Source organism: Pimephales promelas, chromosome 4 (genome assembly GCF_988280905.1).
Source record: "Pimephales promelas chromosome 4, fPimPro1.hap1.1, whole genome shotgun sequence".
Taxonomy (NCBI): Eukaryota; Metazoa; Chordata; class Actinopteri; order Cypriniformes; family Leuciscidae; genus Pimephales; species Pimephales promelas.
Window position 1 is genome coordinate 35,713,871 of NC_142772.1, and position 23,796 is coordinate 35,737,666.

The 23,796-nt window shown below is 35.2% G+C and overlaps 1 protein-coding gene across 2 annotated transcripts; it reads right to left on the reverse strand.

The window, feature by feature from the left end:
• Nucleotides 1–3,034: 3,034 nt before the first annotated feature.
• On the reverse strand, nucleotides 3,035–22,976 carry tango2 (transport and golgi organization 2 homolog (Drosophila)). 2 transcript variants are annotated; one of them, XM_039659542.2, is made up of 9 exons: nucleotides 22,842–22,976; nucleotides 21,598–21,697; nucleotides 13,956–14,044; nucleotides 12,162–12,281; nucleotides 9,624–9,738; nucleotides 5,420–5,487; nucleotides 5,110–5,257; nucleotides 3,812–3,916; nucleotides 3,035–3,668 (listed from the first exon to the last, which is right to left on the reverse strand). In XM_039659542.2, the coding sequence occupies exons 2-9, from the start codon at nucleotides 21,651–21,653 to the stop codon at nucleotides 3,548–3,550; spliced, it is 822 nt and encodes a 273-aa protein (XP_039515476.1). In that variant the 5' UTR covers nucleotides 21,654–21,697; nucleotides 22,842–22,976; the 3' UTR covers nucleotides 3,035–3,547. The 2 variants fall into 2 exon arrangements, with proteins under 2 accessions (XP_039515476.1, XP_039515475.1); XM_039659541.2 differs by having other exon boundaries at nucleotides 5,110–5,260.
• Nucleotides 22,977–23,796: the final 820 nt, after the last annotated feature.

A 23,796-nucleotide genomic window follows, 5' to 3' on the forward strand; every position in this document is an offset into this window, starting at 1 on the left:
TATTTGAATAGCTGCTTTAATAGCTCAGTGCTTGCGACTTGCAATAATAATAATAATAATAATAAAACATAAGCACACATTCAGGCAAGAATGGATTTCACATTAAATGAACTCATATTATTTCACCCCATAATACATTTTTAAAAAGCTTTCCATGAAAAAAAAGACTATTTTATATTCAGTATTTAGACATTTTAAATCGTGTTTAATCATGTTTGAGTAAAACAAAAGCGGAACTCTAGTCTATGTTATAAACCCATGACTTTCAGTGTCTGGTTTGTGTTTCCCTGGGTATGCACCAGAGGTCCTCCTCCACCACGGTGTCCTTCACTCAGACTACATTTCCCATCCTGTTTTGTCACTCATTGATTATTGCGCACAGCTGTTTCCCCTCACCTTGTTAGTATCTGTGTATATTTACCCTATTTGTTTCTTGTCATTGAGTCCTTGTTTAATGTCATTTGCACCCATAGACATATACCTTGGAATTTTTGTCATGTTTTGTTTCTTGTTGGACTGTTACTGTTGAATTGTTTTGAGATTGCTTGCATTTTTGTGTTTTATGTTTGTAATTTCAGGGTATTTTACTGATTAGTGTTTATTGTGGTGGTGATAGTGCAGTGGATAAGACAAATGCCTTTGGTCTGTGAATTTAGCAAGTAAAGAAATTGCATATGTAGGCCTATCTGTGTATTAAAGCTGCAGTCTGTAGTTTTTTTGGGTTAAAAATGATCCAAAATACATATTTGAGAAAATACAACCATGCAGCTAATGTTCAAAACTGCTTGCCGTAGCTCGAGTCAAAGTGGAAAGCTTGTAGTAATGTTTTTAACTCCAGTGTTACTGGTGGATTTCCGCGTGAGATGCGAGCATGTCTTCGCGTCATTACGTCATATCTGTACAAATAAAGAAGTCTCGGCTAGAAGGCTATGTTGCGTGTGAGGATGTTGGAGGTGAGATTTATAGCCTTTTCTCACAGCACTTGATATATTTAAACCCATCAATTTGATGGCAGATCCAGAAAGGTTCAAACGACAATCACAAGTGACAAAAGATTCACCCGCTGTAAAGACTGTAAAGAAAAAAAAAAGAGACTGCAACCGGACCCATGCGAAAACAAAGATACATATCGGAAGGACAATACATGTAGTCACGCAATGCTGATGTTCACATTAACAATTTGAGAACAAAGAATAATTTAAACGTTTTTTTATTTTTTAGTGATGATAAAGCGATTGTTGGAATTAATCAGCTCGATTTACTGCAGTGTCAGAACCAGAACAAAAGTGGATGTCACTTACTTGTTAAGATGAAATTTTCCGGTGAAAATGATTATGTTGGTCACACTTCCAAAATGAATAATCTGTGATTCTGAATGCCAGTATCCACACCGGCGCAGTGACCGAAAGCCTCACATCTCCTCGAACATTGTGTTCATCCACACTGGCCCGTGTGTGGATGACAAACTACAACCATAAAGTTGACAATTCCATGAATTACTGCAATTGCAGATTTCGAACAGAGATGGCGACAAAGAGGGAAAACTGCAGACTGCAGCTTTAAAATGAAAGCAGCGTAATATACAGTACCTACTGCTATGCTGTTAAGAATCGAACAAAAGCAAACCAGAAAAACACTACTCTTGATTAAATAACTGTAGTAGCTTTAATAAGAATACATTTCTTACTTGAAAGTCAAGTTAAATGCTGTTAAATGCTCTGGTGAGGAGATAAACATGGCAGAGTGTTTATAGCTCACTCAGGGCCGGTGTTCTGACAATTCATGCTACCCATCGAGATTTCCTACTTACCGGTTAAGCGCATGTGCAGACTCACAGTTTGTTTTTTTATTTTTTTTTATTTTTTTTACAAAAGGTACATTTTCCTGTTATAATGTATAATTTCCCTTTAAAAAATGCTTACTACCATATGAATATTTGTACGGTCAGCCAGCTGAAAAGGAATAACTGAAAGTTTCAGTTACTATAAGAAAAGGTGTACTTTGACAAGTCAAAGATGAATATTTTATGATAATTTGTACTTTTCACACCGTTTTAAAAATAAAACAGTATAGTCTACAGTATACAGTAGCTACTCCTAACTGTATTAGAATTGTATTAGAATTGTATTTCATACGACTTTAATCGGCATTCTGTGATCAATTCGCACTACGGTAGCATTTTTCGACAAGGCAGCAAAAATCGACAGAACACCGGGTCTATGCTTAGACATGGGTGGGGACAGTGCATTGTGACATCACATTGCATAGAAACTGCAAACAGCTTATTCTGAAACACATTTTTGGATTTATGGATTTTGTGCATTATAGCATGTCACTGCCGACACACATTTATGTTCAAACACCATGTAAAACTGAATTTTGCATTATAGGCTCCCTTTAGTAAATGCTTTAGTCTTGACACACATGAAGAACTGACACAAGTCACTACACTGAACAGAATACCTGATCTGCCACACTTGATTTCAGTTGCCTTGGTAGTAAAACGTGGTTGCTGTCAGTTCAGACAATATACTGTAAGTGTTTTAACTGTCATTAACTGAGCAGAAAAAACGCTAATAAGCAAGCGTGAAATAATCAGGGACTTGTTTTGAATCATTAATTCATCCTGAACGTTACTCTCTGTCTAATCTAGGGTGAGTAAAACAACTTTTTCAGCATATTATCAGTTTCAGACAAGGAGGCAGGTGGACGCAGCTGTCATTTAAAAGCTGAATACTACATTTCAGGCACACTGTTATCAACTAAAGATGTGACATCAAATGACGTTCATATCGGATTCCTGACAGCTGACATAAAATGCATTGATTTTAGAATTCCGATAACATTGGAGATATCAAACCATACAGACTTTAAACATTATAACATAAAATGAAATCAAAATGGTTTAATTTAATCTGTTTTAAACTAATGATTGAAAAAGCTGTTTAATGTTAAAACGTGTTCCTTTCAACGTGTTCCTGAGCGAAAGGTATCACAGTGGCGCACCGAATAGCAAGCAAATGTTACATTGTGCAAGATTATGAAGACGATTTATTTTCTTGTGTTCATAATGATTGTGACTGACACAATTATTCTTTGGCAGTAGTCATCTTGCTCCTCAAACGATTCTGTCCAAAAGCATTTCATACCAATAATGATTTCAGAGGGAATCACATGCACTCAGAATTACACCTCACGAGTAGATCCAGACGGTATATGCACTGTGCTTTGTGCACTGATTTGAGGGAAAATCTGTGGATGGATTTAAATATGGTAAACTGCATGGAAATCTGAGGTCTGTGGCCATAGCTTCTGTGTGAGACTTCTTGTGAGCCGTCGGTTATTGAACTAAATAAGAAAAAAAAAGAAGGAAAGTGCAATCAAGCTTCCTCTTAGAAGTAAGCAATAATTAACCACTTTCCTGTTTCAACAGGAAAGCCTTGCTGTTCATGTCAATAGAAACAGTGGTGCTGCATGGTTTAAGCAGATATTGGCTGGATAAAGGCACAGCGTGAGGACCTTCTTCCCTTGGCCTGGCATCTGGCCCTCATTCCTGCAGTTTGAAGTGGAAGCTATTTGTGCTCCACTGGGTGATGTCACAGTTTAGCATGGTGCGCTCTGTAAAGCTCACATTTCCCTCTCGGTCGATGAGGATGACTGTATTGGTCCTGTGATGGACAGACACAAATATGGCACTGGTTAAACATTAATACTGGAGGGTAAAAAAGAGCAGTGTTACACTCAACCAGTTCATGCTGCACTTTCTATGGAGAGAGAGAGAGAGGTGAAAATAAAAATAGCATGATGGGACCTTGTGCCGTATCCCGGTGAGCGCACACACACTGCAGACAGGGCTCGGAGCATGGCCTTACTGTAGCCCACACCTTGACTCTCCTGTGCGGGGTCCGGGGTGTTTCTGGGAAAGGCAGACGTGAGATTTATATGACTCCTTTAGTGTGCCAAATCATCCTGGTGTTTTACTGAGATTAAAGAATGCAGACAAATGCAAGGTAGGCATGTATACATAGACATAATACTGTTCAAAAGGTTATATTTTCAAAACGAAGCACTAAATGTATCATTATTATATTTAAAAAAAATTATTTTCAGCATCATTACTCCGGTCTTCAGTGTCACATGATCCTTTAGAAATCATTCTAATGTGCTGATTTGGCGCTCAAGAAAGACATTTCTTATTATAATACATTTTGAAAACAGTTTATTTTTGTGGATGGTGATCTTTTTTCAGGATTCAGGAATTGTTATATTTTGTTATATTTTCAGGAATTGTTATATTTTCAAAATGAAGTACTTAATGTATCATTATTATATTTAAAAAATGTATTTTCAGCATCATTACTCCGGTCTTCAGTGTCACATGATCCTTTAGAAATCATTCTAATGTGCTGATTTGGCACTCAAGAAAGACATTTCTTATTATAATACATTTTGAAAACAGTTTATTTTTGTGGATGGTGATCTTTTTTCAGGATTCTCTAATAAACAAAGTAAACAAAAAGAACATAATTTATTTGGAATAGATTTCTTATACTACCCGATTGCGAAGCTTTGAAAACATCTATGAACTGACATAGGACATATTTACTTACTGGTAAACATCATATCTGTTTTGAATTTGAATTTAATAATCAGATGTCTCGGTTTCATTCTCATAAATCATCTAAAAGGTCATTGCAGACATGGGTGGGCTACCTATCTGTCTCTGATAAAGTGAACAATTAAAAGGAAAATTTTGATAAAACAGTGAAAACAACTATGCTTAACATGGATGTAAGCCGTGGATTCATCAGATGGGTTGCTTTTTAATATCGAATTTCATTATGATATGCTGCCTGCATTTACTTAATAAAACCGGAGGAAATAAAAAAAAGGCTTCACAAATCAAGCTGCCGGTGCTTCAAAGATTCTATAATGTAATTGTCTAGAAATCTATTTGATTTGTGTCTCAAGTGCTTCTTGAGGATCAAAAAGGATGGATGTTGGGTTGATTGTTTAAGAAAGATAAAAGTAGATGGAAGATAAAAAGAAACAGAAGCAAAAAAAGCAAGAGAATAGCGGTTTTCATAATGAAGCAGCGTGCACACTTACAGCTCCTCATTGATGAGGATGTGGAGCAGTTCTTGCACTAAGCCATCAGAGGGCAGTGTTTTGCTCACTACACTAGTGAACAGCTGTTTGCCATGCTGCAGTTTTCTCCAAGGAGTCTCCAGAAGAGAGTTACTCAACCCATAGATTCCTGCTAAAACAAACACAATCATCCATCATTTCCTGTGAGTTTTGAGACACACCCACCAATCTGGCGCTGAACGAGTTGAAAGTGGTCTGTAATGCAGACGCTAGGTGCTTCATGCAAGACCACTGGCACCTGAACACAGAGCGCTAACGGGACTGGACAAACCTGCTTTGAGATGAATGGGCTCTGAACTGCTCTTGTTTCCATAGTAACACAATGTGTCTTCATTGGCCCTGTATTCAACAACAGCGAGAAAGAGAATCAAACACAAATTTACAGCTACATTTTATAATTTTTTTTTTTCACATTTCATGATTTAATCATCTAAAATTTGACCAATTCCGCGACATTCTGCATTATACAGTAAATTCCATTTTTATAAATGGATTCTTCGATTCTAATTTAATGCCATGATGTTGAATTTAAGACTTTCTTCTCCAATGTAAGACATTTTTAAGTCCCTAAATTCTGGAAGGTTGAATTAAGACTTTTTAAGACTCGCAGAAAACCTGATTATATATCTCAGGCAGATTTAACGATAGAACGATAGACACAGACAAGAGTATAACAATTGATAAGATAGAACAGATAGACAATAGATCAACAGAGCATTGGATAGACAGACAGAGAGATAAATAGATAGATATGTAGATAGATATGACATGTATGATAGGACATGCTCTTGATTTCATACGCAAGAAATTAGTGGATGAATGCGTTTACTTCATTCACTCAATAAAGCATTACTCCTGATGGAACTATGCTGTGTTTAAGAGGACAAAATCAAAATTGTATTGGCTCATGGAGACACAGGAGGTTGTCTATGAAAAGAGAAATGGCCTATTTAGGGGTTTTGAAAGACTTTGAGAGGGACATCAATAATGCTGGGGGAACTGTTTGGCAGCGATGGCAAACCACGACTAAGAGAAAGACAGACAGAAAGGAAAGGACTTCAGAAGCCTCAGAACTCTGGAGAGCCTTTTGAATAAGTACTAGGATTAAAATAAGTATGCAGAATGCAGACTTTCAGTAAAACCACATCTGTTTTAGGAATCTTCAAATGAATGTTGATTAATGGGATTTTGCTGATCTACATTACTTTCTTTAGGATGGTGCACCAAGGAGATGCGATTACAAAGTATTCTCTATTATATTTTTATATTATATACTTCTAAAGTTAGTTCAAGATAGTTAACTTGTGGTAGTTTAACTTTGCAAGATAAATTCAAAAAGTCAACTTTTTGTTTACCAGTTTTAACCACTATGCCAATGTGATTTTCCGTTGAGATTTGGATCAGACAGACCAAGCATTACATGGCTAAAACATTCGGTCAACTAGTCAGCAGACAAAAATTTTACGGTTACACACCCAGCTATGTTTCAAGAATCTAATTTTAACTATACACATAACAGAAACACTATCCAACTACACCCATAAATGCCACACATAAAATGACCTCAAGTCTTGTAATATGTGACCCTGGACCACAAAAGCAGTATCGTGTGTCTATTTAAAAAAAAAAAGAGAGATTTATACATCACCTGAAAGCTGAATAAAAAAGGTGATCCTGATCCAGCAAAATCCTGATAATGTTCTGTCAAATTTTCATAAAAGGGTGGAGACAATACACCAAAAATTTACTAATACTTGTAAAATACATATTAGACAAAATACAATACCTTGAATTTACATATACCATAAAAAGTGTTTTGTTGGCCATTGCCACAAATATACCCCTGCAACTTAAGACTGGTTTTGTGGTCCAAGGTCACATAGAAACAAATTCAAGTTAAGGTTTAAAAGTTTAAAGATGTATCAGGTCATTTTATATCCTGATTTTTTTTTTTAATTAGGCCTATTTGTATTTCTCCCAGTTTTAATACCTTTTCCTTATATCCAGTTGTAAGAATGTTTTTTTTTAAGTTTTATATATACTTTATAAATAAAGTGTTAATAAAGTTGAAGGAGTACAGAAGAACAAGCCATTTTTTGTAATTCTTTTTTAGTAAATGTTAGTCTTTTCTCACTGAAATTAACAAAATAAACACTTTATTCTCCAAAGATCAAGGACAATTTGATTCCTCATAATATGAGCAAAAAATCTACACAACCAAAAGTTCATGAAAAGTTTGGGTTTGTAAGATAAAAAATAAATAAAAAATAAACTTTTATTCTGCAGGGATGCATTAAACTGATCAAAAGTGACCTTAAAAACATTTACATTGTAAAATAAAAACTATTTGAAATAAATGCTGTTCATCAAAGAACCCTGAATTTTATTAACACGGTTTCCAAAAAAAGAATTAAGCAGTGCAGGTGTTTTCAATATTGATAACAAGAAGAAATGTTTCTTGAGGACCAAATCAGCTTATTAGAATGATTTCTGTAAGATCATGTGACTAAAGACTAATGCTGAAAATTCAGCTTTGCCATCACAGATTTAAAATACATTACACTCAACAAATTTAATTAATTCGTAATAATATTTGACAATATAACTGTTTTTACTGTATTTTATGATCAAATAAAGGCAGCCACGGTGAGCATAAGAAAAGACAAAAAGCATAAAGAAATTACAGAATGCTCACGTTAATCTCCAAAGATCAAGGGAAATTTGATTACTCATGAAATTAGCCCTTGAAAGAATCTATATATTTAATGTGAAAGCTGTGAGCAACACTCTCAAAGTGGAGTTTGAATCCCAAACCTGACAAAACAAGCAGGGAAATGTTTCAATGAGCTGAAATGCCATATACAACATAAGGCTATTATCAGTGTTGTCAGTCACATCCCTGTAGTGTAGAGGAACAAACAAAATCTCTTTATTCTTTTGGAAAGGCCATCTGTATTTACAGAAGACAGCTGTATTGATTTCAGCACAAAATGCCCATTGTAATTCCTTTAGTTTATCTGGACATGTATCATTTTCTTCTTTGTGGCTGGAGAAAGAAATGGAGAGAACGATAGGCCCAATAATGATCTTGTTTATTAAAAGGGTAAACAAATGAATAACACTCCCCATGGCTATCGCTTTCTGTTCCATTACGGAGTGTGGGAGTTCGAGTGGCGTTACAATGTATTTTCCGTTCATAAATACAGGCTTAAAGAGACAGAGACGAATGGACAAATATTATCCCTCCATCCCCTAAGATGACAGCATGGACCTAAGCAATTCATCACTACATTAGCCGACAGCCTTTGAGCAAGCTAAAGGATGGGGTGATGATGTCTCTAGCGCACGGCTAACTGCTGTCATTAATGTATCTTGAAAAATGTAAAGACATTCTCCTTAAATGTTAATGGTCACAAAATGGTCACTTTCATATTGGAGTTGATCAAATTAAATTAGGGATAAGGTAAAAAGACAATCACAGAGTTTGCTGTTTTAAGCAGATATTACTATACACAGCAGTGTCAATAAAATTCCTGCAGGTTAGCAATTCGATGAGCACATACTATTCGGCTATAGTGTCCATAAGCAGGTGGTTTATTGCTGTTGCTCGTGAATGCATTCTCAGGCTACAAGTTTGCTAATGTAAAATATGCATAGCCATCCCAACACTGAACCACCAATATGGTATTACACATACATACAAAAAAACATGAATTATTTCAATAAACGTCATTATTTTTTACCTTTAATATGTGGAATCATGAAACCTAATCTTTTTAAATCACCTCAAATTACCATCCTCTGAGAAAGTCGCGCTGCTGGAAACACGCCATCTGTTCTCGGACTATATTCTAAATAGATTTCTTAAGCTTCGGTATATGGAGAGCAGGTGGCGGCACCAGAGCCTGCTGTCCCTTTCAAGGACTCCAGAGATTCAGTATCATCACCGTCATGTCATCATCATTACAAATGATGAAGAAAGTGAGATGAAAGATCAACTTCACTCTTAGAAATTTTAGATTTATTTCTAAACAGGCTTGATGTGTGATGTCAGAACCAAGTGGTTATTATTAGTGACGACTGGTTTTAATTAGTGAGCTGACAGCTGAGAGGTAAATGATTTAATTGGATTTAGCTGAAAGATTCTGTAAGAATGCATCACATTATAATTTTTTCAATTTTTTCAAGGCAATTCAGGTTTTATTCGACAGCATTGTGTAGATGTATATCACGAAATATCTAATATAAATGATCTTTTTAAATAGAGTTTCCATTTACTATGTAAACTTAATTATGACTGTATTTTCCACCAAAAACCTTAACAAGTATAACAAGTTCAGCTCAGAAAAACAGAACAAAACAAAATTTTAGAGAAATCACAAACAGTAAATTTAAGATGTAGTCAACATTTTCACCATTTGAGCAAAGTTGTGTATATGAAAAGAACCAAGCAAGATTTGCCTTCCACCACTTACCTGAATTCAGCAGTGAGGAGATTAAAGCCATTATATAAATTAGCTTCTGAAGAAACTTTACGGAGGTAGGCAAAACTGTCCAGGTTATCCGTCAAATAGTTGGACACCAGGAAACCTGAATAAAAATGATAAATAAAAACAAGCATGTATCAATAATACAACCATGGATTGTAAAAGACAAGGAATCGATTGAGAACTGCTTGTAAAATTTCATTTCGTCCACTCTGAAATATGTGCAGAAAATGATTAAGGTAGATTTTTGAGAGGTAATTGCTGAAATTAATATAACTTGTTGGACAAGACGGCACTGAGCCATATTACATATTACAGATCTTCCACACAGCTGTTGCGTACAACCATCCAAATAACAGCCGAGTTGTATGCATTATATTTAGTGTCATGGCTTGGGAACAGAGGGGTGGGGTGTGTTTGACATGTTTTTGATGGTAAGTGCTAGTGAGGTGTCAGTCTATAAAGAGGCCTAAACAGACACTGGAGTGATGAAAGTGAGGAGTCTAGTTGAAGTGAACAGCTGCTCGTGTATCGGGCCTTACCATCCATATGTGTTTATGTGAATATATCAGCATATTCCAGAAAGAATGTTAACATAGTATACAGAAGACACAAACTATATAATTAGAATAAGGTTAATCTTGGAACAATGAAACTTAAAAATGTGGGTGAAAATAAACAAATAAAAATCTGCAATGATGTTGAAACAGGGGTTATTTTTAATCTCAAATGATCTGAAAAAAAAATCTTTGTTAATTTCTTTGTACAATGTTATAATTATTATAAGTGGTTCTTGCAAAGACGAGTATTGCTCTGGGTGAGAAGTTTGTTCTAAACCTCTGATGAATGATACCTCAAATGACAGTTTTAATTTAGCCCCATAGACTTAGATAAAAAGAGTAAATTGAGACCTATCTAGGAACAAGAGACTATAGACTATACATAATCTAGCAACCAACCAGAAGACCCCAGAAACACTTGGCAATATCCAAACAAAAGCTAAACAACTCAGAGGGCCTTAGGAATACATAGCAACACCATGATAAAAACAGACAAAAATTGCTGTCCAGTGTCCGGCCATATCTAAAATGTCACAGAGATATTGTGGGACTAAAATAGGAAAGTGTGTTAAGTGTGGCTGTTTTTAGCATCGTGCATGAGTTTTGTGCAGGCAAGCACCATTCACATTTTCTTGAGAAAAATGTAAAAATCTAGTTTCTGTTATTATATCTTTAGCTGATTTAAAAATCATTTTTTTTTTTATTTGTGGAAAAGTTTTTATTATAAGCCCCTTGGGCTGTTTTTACTTTCTCAGGCTCAGCACTTCCGTTCTTTGGTAAAAAATGGTTTCAGCTTTACACTTGTATAATATAAGCAAATAAATGTAAAAAAAAAAAAAAAACATTTGGAGGTGTGCATGTATAGAGTTGCTGCTTGCAAAGTGGATCATGCCATCATAAGACTCTGATCAGAATGTTAGTCTATGGTATATCTTTGCACATAGCAAATGTTTTTGAGAGACTTGATCTACTTGAGCTCTTTATATACACTGTAGTCAACATTTGAAGTGGATCAAAAAAGTTAATCAATATTGTCCTAAGACAAGAATTATTGTTCAAAATTCATGTATAACTTAAATGAAAGGTTTTGATCCACTACTTCAAATGTTGACTACTGTACGTATATATACACACTATAAAAACATTTTTGTAAATGCCACGGAAAAAACACGTGGTAAATATGTTATTTACATAAGTTAGTTCAGGCAAGAATTAAAAAAAATCGAAGTCAATTCTATATTAGTACTCAATTCAAGTGTGTAGAAATGAAAGCGTAAATATCAATTACCCGGAACTAGGCTTCGTTACCAAATTTTCAGTAGTAGCACGTTACACTAGTTTTTACCCGAAAAAGTACTTACATTACAGTAACGCGTTACTTTTACTTTACTTTGTAACGCGTTAAACACAACACTAATCAAATGTTACCGTCATTGTGTATTCTTTACAAAGTATTGAAGTCTCTGCGTTCATGTGATGCGTAACTTCTGATATATAGATATGGTGTCTTACAGACTATCGATTATATTCATTATTTAGATGTTTCTATGTAAAGCATATACTTTAAAAGTGTAGTTTAATTCAATGTTATATTGTTTGAGTGAAATGTATTGCAAAGGAAACTTTAACTAAATAGATATTACTCAACATTTACTAGCCAAGTTAAAATTACTAATTTGCTTTGTTACTTAAACTCTACTTAACTAAGTTAAATTTACTTAAAAAATATCAGTGCAAAACATTGCCAAATAAAAATTAAGTAAATTTAACTTTTCAGTGTATAAAAAACAATAATCTCTGGATGCCCGTTTATTTGAAGAGAAAGTACATGGATGATGAAGGCTTTTTAAATGTGAATTATCTTACTATTAAGTATCATTTGTCTGAGTAATACATTGATTAAGTGTGCCCAGTCAACTCCCCAGTAGTGGTACATTAATACAAATGGGTGAAAGATCAGCACTACCTCTCCCCTGGGCATCTGGATTTTGCCGTGCTTCCAGGTAATTGGTCAGTGCTGCCAGTTTTCCTCGTTTGCTGATTCCCAGCCATGAACCACCTTCCTTCCCCTCTTCCATGTCCAGACCTAAAGACAGAAAGCAAAAAGTCACACTGTTATTTAATGTAAAAGTGGCATTAAATCTTGTCTGCTGGCTATAATCAAACCAGTAGGAGATCAGATTTAGATGTAATGAACATCCCAGGAGTGTTCAGTGAGAATGACCTAGACTGAAGGTACAGAATAATACGTTTCATCTTGACATTCAAAGAAAACAGAACGTTATAGGCCCAAGGATACTTATCTGTCTAGAACAGACTAGTGCTTTGAAAAATGAGAAATCCAACAATGCTGCTATATGGCTTCATACAAAATTACTCAGCAATACCACAGACTGATTCATAAAATGATTCATAAATATTAGCTTCAATTCACAGGACAACAATCCCAAGAGTCTTCTCAGAAATGGCTTTCCTTGTCATCATCACCCAAAGATCCAATCATCACTCATCCATACCACACACCCCTCCAAAGGGGGGTATATAATTATAGGATAATGAATGATTTCTGTTCTGAAATGTGTTGTTTTTAGGACTATGGGCCATCAGTCAATTAAACAATTCGTACTCCGAATTGTTCAACATAATCGACATTTAAAGGGATACTCCACTTTTTTTTTGGAAATAGGCTCATTTTACCACTCCCCCAGAGTTAAACAGTTGGGTTTTACCATTTTTTAATGTATTCAGATGATTTTTTTATATTTAGAAGAATATCAGTAACCAGACAGTTTCTGGTCTCATTGACTTCCATAGTATATTTTTTTCCTACTATGGAAGTCAATGAGACCAGAAACTGTCTGGTTACTGACATTCTTCTAAATATCAGAAAATCAGCTGAATGGATTCGAAAACAGTAAAACCCAACCGTTTAACTCTGAGGGAGTGGTAAAATGAGCCTATTTCCAAAAAAAGTGGAGTATCCCTTTAAAAAAAGATTGCAAAAGTTTTGCGCAAATCAGTAATGGAAACCCAGCTACTGACCCATTGGATTACACAGTTTAAACCAGCATGAAGTAGTTTGAGGAATTGGATTTTGCCTTTTTCTGGTGGCATCAAATCTATGAAAGTAAATAATCTAGATACCCTCAAGCTACATTTTCTTATATTTTCTGCATTAAATAATAGTTGGCCTTTTAAATAAGCCTAAATAGTGGAAGATCTGCCTCTTGAGTTCAAAAATGGTTCAAAAAGCAACAATACAAATTCAAGATAAACTTGTCAACCACACTACTTGACTAGCTGGTTAGTTAAAAAAAATACAGTATTAAAGCCAAAATTAAATAATGAGATATTCAACCAAGCTCAACTTCATGCTAATCCATCCCTGCCCGTAAATGGTACATCTGTGCTTGGTCACTTAACATGCCAAACAGTTCCGTTCTGTCTAAGTGGGCTGTTATTCTTGACCAGAATAACATGCAACATTGGCTAAACACCATGCCAGTTAAATATCTCACAATGTGAAAAATAAAAAGCTGACTTTAAACAAGAGACTCTTGAAGAAACTCTTGTTCATCCAAAAATCTAGGAGCTCAAGAACTTTACACAATTATATAGAGTTCAGACAAACAGAGTTAAAATTGAAACCAACATCTGAATTCCTCAATAACATCAACAAAGTCTAAAATATTGGTGAGATAAAGCTGGATTTTGGATATGAAATATGTATCTAATATTTGAAAAATAAGAATGATTTTACCGCTGAGGATCTCATTGTTGCTGCCCCAGAAGTCTGCAGCCTTGGACGGCCTGCTGTAGACCTCATCTCTGTTAGCAGCCAGAATAAGCCTGCGTACAAGAAAGATGAAGGTGACATCACACAATCTTTTTCAATACAATCATACTAGTAATAACATATCATTTCTATAATAAAGCACATCTCTATATCCGACCACCTTTAGAATACACCATATTGTCTCAAAAATGTCATGCTGTGCTTTGTAATGTGCTACTCATGGGTAATGGGCATTGTGTTCACCAATAAAGGGCAGATTTTCAGTCAGACCTTCTGTTAGAGGGGGAGAGATTGAGGCTGGCACTGTTGAATGCGCTCAGAGGTCACATGTGCACCTAAATGTGTTTATCTCGCGCTGATCCCGAGAGAGCGCTGACTGCTGTGCCAGCTACACACCTAAGGCCCAGAGAGGGCTCAGCTGTGATGCTGAAAGCTGCTGTGTGTGGCTTTATTGTCCCTGCTCAGGCCTGATGCTCTGTAATTACTATTCAGTGTAATGGAGTATTCATTTATATCTTAGCATTTTGGAAGTAATTTGGGCTCAATCAGATGTCAAACACATTCTGCAATTTTTTAAACAAACATTAAAAGAATATAAGGCATAAATCAACAGGCAACTAGGTGAAAGGTTATTGTAAGTTCATGGTAAACGCTTTTCAGTAGCGATCGATAGATATAAATGTTTTTGATGTCCGATGGCATGCACTAACAATGACAGCATTTGCTAATACATTTTTAAAATTAAAAGTTGTCTTTGTTAATATTATTTAACGGATATGAACCAACAATGAACAGTTGTATAACTTACATTAACAAAGATGAATACATACTGTAAGAAACGCATTGCTCATTGTTAATGTACAGTAATGCATCAACTAATAGGACCATAGTGTAAAGTGTTACGTTATACCATTTAATAAAAAAAAGTAATAACACATGCTGCGATTAAATACATATTTATACTAAATTAGAAATAATTATATGATAAAAAAAATATTAGCGGCAAACCAGGTTGTCAACTAGAGATAATTGCTGGATAATTTTCAATATTATTGAGATGCTTTATAGAAGAAAATTGCATTGTACTTCTGATGAAACGAGACATACACAAATGCTGATCCCGTGTACTCACAACAGAAGATAAACACACAAAGCATGAATGTCCGAACCTCGACACTGACTGAACCAACACCAAACTAGACCGAAGTCCCAGGATACAAACATCACGCTCCGCACACAAAACATCTCACATGGACAGAAGAGGGTACGATCTGTGCGAACTCAGAACCGCACACACGCAACGACAAGACGGCTCAAAACAGACTGAAGTGACAGAATCCTGACAATAGATTAGCCCTTGATTTTCATTGATACCCTATACCAGGGTAATGCTAATACATCTTGATGTGACATGACATATTCAGAGTTTTGGGGGGGAAAAGTAGCCTGGTTCAACCAGACTCTAGTACATTTCATCTGTACTGAAGGAAAATGAAATTGAGCAGAAGTGCGTAGGAGGGCGCAGCCAGGCTAGGAAAAAGTGCTGTTGATCATAATTATTTCAAAGACAAAACAGGCATAAATTCTATTTTGTATGGTTTTTCAAAGCAGCATTTTTAAAGCATGTTAGAGTAAGATCTCAGTGTCTTGACAGTGTTATGCACTGAATCAAACCTAAAAGTACACATGGCACAATGAGTCGATGTCATAGGTGTAACCATGGCTACTGGTATTCCAGACACCTTAAGATCCACATTAATTCTCATCAAATGTTCAGAATGAAAGCAATCACTATTCAATCTTTAGTATATTAACATGATGCAAAAACTTGGTTATGATCAATACAGTGTTTTATGACACTCCTAATAATACAGCTCTAAAATAAACTTTTACTGGAAAATGATGGCATATGATGAACAACATTACTGTTTGTAGCTTTAAACACTATGGTCAAATGCAAGGCCATTACAAATAATTTATGTATCATGCTAGATAACAATATATTGGTAACAAATCAGCAGAATTTGCAAAGATAATGCAGAATACATCACACAATCAAAACGTTTAAGTTTGCAAACATGAAAATGGATGTACAAGATCAATGAATGTAAAATTTTGACGAAGCAGCGACGAGGTGAATTTTTTCCCCCAAAACTCTCTCAACACTGACTCCCGTCAAACTAAGCTCGTCGAATCGTTAACCAAACACAGTTGGTTAAGTAAATGTAAACAGTCAGGACATAGAAAAACGTGAGTCATTAAGCCTTGAAGATGAAATGCAGCTTATTATTTCGTTTTGGCCATGCTTACAGCGTAAAACTTGCATTAACTGCTTAACAACAGCATGAAGAGTCACACGTCCACTGCACTTCCAGCCTGTGGAACCTGACGGGCTGACAGAGAAGAAGAAAAGCAGAGAGACAAAAAGTGATGCAGTATCCTGAGGGCTTTGCAGATTGATCTGCAATGGTTGATGCACCCCAGGAATATGTGCTCTGTATTGGAGACAGCTTGCCAAGCAGAAAAACTCCTTTCCATCTGAAAACAACTTACTGGCTTGACAATGTCAATTACGCCAGACCTTGGGCAAGGTAATCACCCTCTTTGTCAGCCCAAATGGAGAGAATTCTCACAAATTGTCACTAAAACAGAAGAATGGCAAAAGGATGAATGGACAAAGAGAGAGCTAAAAGAAAAACTTTTTTTTAGGTTTTTAAGTTTTAAAATTAGGGTTGTGTTGGACGTTCAAATTCCTTTACGATAAAATCAAGTCTGAACTCCTTCCAGCATTTGTTTCTCATTGAATATCGTATTTAATTCTGAAATACATGACGATTCAAGGTTTGGGGTTGGTAAGATTTTTTTTTTATGTTTTTGAAAGAAGTTTATTTTGCTCACCAAGGCGGCATTTATTTATACAGTAAAAATATTAAATGGATAGTTCACCCAAAATTAAAAATGTTGTCATCATTTACTCACCTTCAATTTGTTCCAAATATGAAAAAAAATAAAAATAATAATACTATGTAAGACAACATTCTACCAAAATATCTTCTTTTGTGTTCTGTTCAGTAGAAGAGAGAAATTCACACAAGTTTGGAAGAACTTGATGGTGAGTAAATGATGACAGAATTTTAAGTTTTGGGTGAACAATCCCTTTAATATTGTACAATGCTATTACAATTTAAAACAACTTTTCTATTTTAAAACGTAATTTAGTAATTTGATGGTAAAGCTAAATGTTTCAGCATCATTACTCAAGTCTTCAGTGTCACATGATCCTTCAGAAATCATTCTGATATGATGATTTGGTGTCCAAGAAACATTTATTTGTATTACCAATGTTGAAAAAATGTTGCTTAATATTTTTCTTTGTGTAAACTGTAATACAAGATTTTTTGATGAACGGAAAGTTCAAAAGCACAGTATTTGTTTAAAAATAATTTTATTTTAACAATGTAAAAGACTTTACTGACAATTTTGATCAAATCCATGCAAGCTTGCTAAATATATTAGCATATATATATATATACATCTTACTGATTCAAAACTTTTGAAAGTTAGTGTATATGTCACATTATGGAAGTAAAATGGGTTGAAAACAGCAAATAATGCTGTTATAGGCCAAGTATTTCAGTTTAATCATTTGAATTGCATTGGACAATCACACACTTTTACTTTCTTAATCTTCCTTTACACACACACAAACAGTGATGTCCTTCTCAAGTTCAGTGTTTGGCCTTTATTTCATTTCAGTTTGGAGGCAGCACGTCATCACAATGATTGTATGATCGAGCCTACATTTGAGACTACGCTGTATTTCAGAGACTTTTAACATCTCTGACAGGTTCCATCTGTACTTCCAAAGATAATATTAGCGCTAAGTGGATCCATTTTAGTGACATCAAAGTCACCATGGCCATATATAAATAAACTGACACAGACCTCCGGCCTGTTTTCTCTCAAAGGGATTTCAGAGCTGTTAGTTGTGAATATGAGGTTAGAGGTTAACATGATGAAGATGAAATGGTTCCAAAAAGAGGCGTTTATATCCACCAAGCGAGTGCGATGGGAGGCAGGTTGGTTTTTGAACTGAAATGAACTTTGCAATAATTGTACACTTCTTCTGGGTATTGAGGCAGAAACCCTCATTAATCTTAAAGCATTTCTGTTTTTAAGCTGGATTAATGCATCTGACCTCATGGGGTGAATCATAGATCAAGAGGGCTAATGATACAGTTTTTTTTTTTTTTTTTTTTTTGACCAAATTGTATCCTCTGCAGTTAAATTTGCTCAAGAGGTCAGTGCTAATGATATGATTTTACAGTTGTAGCCTAAAGTATGTCAGTGTTTTCCCAGTCTTTTTATCTTAAGTACCCAAAAAACCAGGCTCCATTATCAACATCAAAATGGAAATTAGGGATCTGGAAATGTAAAACTACAGATTTTCAAAATCAAGTTGTCAATTAGTTGCTAAAAACAACCCAGTGTGAGATGTAACATTTTGGCCAAAGATGTACGGCTCAATGTTTATCAATGTACAAGAGGATGAATTTCAAGAGAGGGGTTTACTGTGCAAAAGTGCACTGTTGCTAAAAGTACTAAAAAATCAAATAAACTAAACAACCATTCAAAGGTTTGGGGTCAGTAAGATTTTCTCAAAGATACGAATAGTTTCATAAGGCAAGGATGCATTAAGAAGATAAAAGTTACAATGAATTAAAGTGCTACAAAAGATTTCGGTTTCAAATAAAAATTATTCATTTGAACTTTCTATTCATCAAGAATATATTACCAAAAATGACCTAATCACAACTAGCATTAGAATGAATTCTGAAGGTCATGTGACACTCAAAACTGGAGTGCTGAACAAAATTCAGCTTTGCCATCAGGAATAAATTATATATTAAAATATATTAAAAAGGAAAACAGTTATATTAAAATGCTTTTGCCAATAACATTTCACAATATTACAGTTTTTACTGTATTTGCTGATCAAATAAATGCAGCCGTGGTCAGCATAAGAGACTTCATTCAAAAACATTTAGTAAAAACTTATCAGAACTTTTTGAATGGTAAATGTAAGAAAAAGAAAAGATAACTAGTCAACCTTACTAATCGACTATATTCTAACGTTGCATAACTAGTCAATTAGTTAACTTAGACACAAATTTTAACATGCTTTACACAGGATTTTCTTAAAAGTTATTCATAGGTTATAGATTGACTACAAAACAAATCATGAGATTAACTTATTTAGACAGCCTAAAGGGATAGCTTAAAAGGATAGTCACACAAACCGCTCGTTTCGTGTCTTAGGCCATTAAAGTGTACGAGTCATTAAATCATATTTAATTTTGACTTCCCTGTGCATGCTTTGAGGTGGACCCAGGGTGGACCCCATAAACCTCCATTATATGACTGACAGACAAGAACGGTTTGACCTAAAAATATCAATTGAAAATACTGTGGAAACAAAGACACCTACATCTTGGATCCTCTTGAGGTAAGCTAAAACATATCAAAAATTACTTTCAAAGTGAACTATCCCTTTAATATTAAGTCACATTTCTGTTATATAGGCATAACAATACACTAAATGAAAATCACTGTAAATCGAACCTCTAGTCTAGAGAATGCATACCCCTTGTTGGATTTCCCTGCTACAGTAAGTGTATCCAAGCAAGTTGCAATGTTGCTAGGTTACAGGAGGCAAAACAAGCAGAAGTGCACTCTATAAAACATCTGTTTATTTTGTAATACGGTTTTCACATTTGCCCGATCTTAATTATAGTCTGCGCTGTTGTAAACAAGGTGATGCTACCCTAAATCAGAGGAACCAATGCAGCGCAAGACAACCTTCAAGACAGCGTCACTGATTAGATTGTACATCCTGGGTTGAGTCATCTGTGACGCTAAACCACTGTGACTGACTCAATATTAGATAATCAAATTACAGCTTGTGGGGTAATAATCCTGATTAGCGTAGCATGTTCCAATCTGACAGTATTATCGGAGGTAACCTCTCTGTAGTGAAGGGGAAAAAGACATAGATTACTAGTCCATGCAATTTCATCCCATACACATGATTCAGAGCTCATCAGGCAATAGCTTTTGAAAAAGAAAAGACTGACTTGGCTCTCTCTAGCTCTTTAGAGACAGCTCACATTCAGAAAACCCTGACCTAGGGACATTTCCTTTAGGGACTGAGAGCTTAAAACAGAGGTAGAGGTCATCAGGACCAGCTTGATTCACACAATAGTTGTCTAGACAGTCACTGCTATTATGGCATTTTACATCGAGTGCACACTACAACTTAGCATGATACTGATACTGGGATTTAATGTTAAATTTATGTAAACAAAAAAGTACACTACCTTTGAAAAGTTTGCAGTCAGTAAGATTTGTTTTTAGAGAAATGTGTCAATTGATTCAATGGCATATTGAATTGATCAAAAGTGACAGTAAAACTTTTTTTTTCTATTTCAAATAAATGTTGTTGTTTTGAACTTTCTATTATGAAAGAATGAATCCTGAAAAAAAGTTGAATGGTTTCAACAACAAAAATAATTAATAAAAAAATAAGCAGCACAACCACTTTCAACACTGAAGACTGGAGAAATTCAGGAATCAAATATGTGTTAATGCATATTAAAATAGAAAAATTGTTATTTTGAATTGTAATTATATTTCACAATATAACTGTTTTGTGGTTAATTAAATGCAGTATTGGTGAGTTTAAGAGAATTCTTTCCAAAAGATTTTTTTTATCTCACCAACCCAAACTTTTGATCATGTATAAACAGTAAAACAAAATTGTAAAAAGTTTCACATTACAGAAATTAACATTTATTTATGAAAAATGTAATAATAAAAATGTTTTATTATACATAGCCCCTTTTACACAGCGCGTTGATCTCGGGAAATTGCCAGAACGCCTTCTGTGTGAACTCAAACACGACCCGGGAATGATACCGGCATCGATGCCGGTTTGGGGACCTAGTAACATTGCCGGAATCAGTCCCGGAACGCGCGCTGTGTTAACAAAAGCCAGGACCAATGCCGTAAGGGGTGTGTCATAGTGATGACGCTCGTGCCATCGCGCGACCCTGTTGCTCTTAGAAGAAAGTTTGTGTTCGTGATCAACAAAGAAAGGACGAACAAATGTCTGCAAACTGGAACGAAGAAAAGACCAGGAGCTCCTCAATATCCGCGCTGAAGCTGAGATCGTTCACCAGCTTTGTGGAACGGTATGCGCGCGTACATGTTTTCGACGGGTACATTACACGTCTCATCCTGACGTCATGTGTCTTTCCAAATCACAAATCATGGAAATCACTGGCAGTGTGAATGAACCAAAATCAAACAATCCCGGGACAAACGCCGGGTCACATTATCCGTGTATTTTCCGGAATCTCTGTGTGAAAGGGGCTCATGAGATCACATGACCAGCTGAATAATACCCACTCTTTTCCTGGACACGTTTGACTATGGAATAAATTTCACATTTGCCTGTGAAAAATTTGTCATGACTCACCATGAGCAGATACAATATTATGTTATAACACATATTACACACTAAAGCTTCTGGGAACAGGTGAACTACCTGTAGGCATTTTTGGATGCAGGCCGAGGGTCAAACTTCAAGAAGATGATGCACATGAGGCAGGAGTTTTCAATCACAGTGAGGTCAGAGCTGCTAGGTTCTAGAGGAAGAGATGGAAGACAGAATGAGACAAAGGCTGCATCCAAATCGCACACTTCACTACTATTTAGTAAGCGAAAAACGGTATGTGACAAAAGAAGAATGTCCGAATTCACAGTATTCATAAAAAAAGTAAAAAGTGTAAAAGAGTTTTTGTCATAAAAGACAAAAAGTACCCGGGTGACCTAGTTCTTCCAGCGAGAGTCTGATGAATTGTGTGCATATGATGGATGCCATGAGGCCACCTAAGAGGATTTATGGCACTGAAGTGACACAACTGACACTGGTAGGTCACATGACAATGACAACATGGTGAATGTAGTACAATAGATCCAATTACATATTAAACACCTTCATACTATACTACATTTTAGTGGTTGTGAAGTACTTATTCAAAATAAGTAACTACTCAAGAGAGTATGCGATTTCAGACAAAGCCAATGGATTTTGGACAAAAAAAGGAGACAAAAGCAAACTAGTAAGCCAGAGGAAAGCCTTGAGGGTTTCAATCAAACAAACACCATTCCTTCAATGATTCTTAGTTAAATATTACAAAACCTCAATCTCAAGATAGGCTAAATAAAATGAAACTGTTATCGATTAGATAGGGGAGCTATAAATATTCTAGAACACAGGATAACACTACAACCATTGTCTCCTACCTGTCTTATAAGACATATTGTGCTGAATAGCAATGAAGACATGAAATAATCATTTATTAATCATTGTAATAAAACATAGTAGTATCCTGACCCTAAACATCTGTCTTATGAACCCTGTATACACGAAAAAACTAATAAACATGACAAATCTGATCATTCAATTTCTTACTGACAGTTCAAGTTCAGAGTAACTGTTAAGTAACAACAAGCGTTTTAAGATACTATTATTATTAGGTGTATAAGTTCAATGTATTACGCTAGACAGATAACGGCTGTCTTTGTTCCCCATGTGCTTTATTCACTGAGAATTATCCAGTAGTTAGGTTTAATGTCAGGCTTGTGTCATTGAGCGAGGCTGATCTGACAGCAGTAGCATAACAAGCTTGCTAACTGGTCGGATAACTTGAAGACAGCGAACAATAACAAACAGACATTTGAGTTTGTTTTCTCTTTGGTTTATAACAGATATGATATGTCACTTACGGATCCATGTGTTGTCAACTGTCTATGGTTGTCAGTGATCACAATTGATTGTGCCGTTACTGTGAAAGCTAACTTTGAGCTAACACAGGCTAATTCTTCACTGTACAAAGGGCTAAGCAGCAACCTCGTTTTGACGTCTGCAAAGAAATCCGGCTGTGATTGGCTGGACCTGAAAGCGAGGACTGGACCCCGCCCACAGCATCGCAAACGAGGGAACAGCGTTTATTTGGCATTTAATAACAAACTCCTTTAATCACTGTACATAATCATAGAAACATAACTGATCAGATTTCCATATTAAGTGGTTTATTAAACATTCACATTATTGAATTATTTCATATTAATTAAAAAAATGTTATGTTGAACGTTATATCTGAAAAAGAATTAAGTTTGCATTACTTTTAATCGATTTTGAATTCTAAAAGACTTGTTTATCATTATTAATCAATATGTGATTAAATATGTTGACACTGATTTAACAATCGCAGGAATTCGAGAATAGGAACAACTTAGATATTTTCAACATTGAAGTCGAGATTTCATTAGGACATTTCAAATAGTAGGCTACTGAAAGTCTTTATTATATTGCTAAAGTGCCGCTTAGGAGTGGTCACGTGTATTTGTTGGTGGCGCTGCAATACCCAGGGCCATTTGGGAACACCAAACCAAACCTACCAATAGGAGTAAACTGACCACCCCCATACTGGAAATCGGAATAAATTAAATAATTATTATTTTAGATTAGCAAGTAATAAATAGCTTAAATGAGTTAATTAATAATAAAAAAAACACAAGTCAGCACTAAATCGTGCAAAGATAATGTTGACCGATGAGATATTTATTTTCGCATTTTACCTTATTTTTTCATTGACATTTCGTAATTTGTTTATGTACATATTTTATTTATTTATTTATTTGTTCATGTTTGCTCTTAGACAGATTTGTCTTTTTAAAA

Bases quoted from the DNA above. Each gene is read 5' to 3' on its own strand.
- tango2 (XM_039659541.2), bottom strand. From the start codon at position 21,653: ATGTGCATCATCTTCTTGAAGTTTGACCCTCGGCCTGCATCCAAAAAT. The intron at 5,261-5,419 runs GTTTGTCCAGTC...TGTTTGTTTTAG, and splicing joins GCCCATTCATCTCAAAGCAG to CAGGAATCTATGGGTTGAGT. The intron at 3,669-3,811 runs GTCCCATCATGC...TGTCCATCACAG, and splicing joins TCACCGGGATACGGCACAAG to GACCAATACAGTCATCCTCA.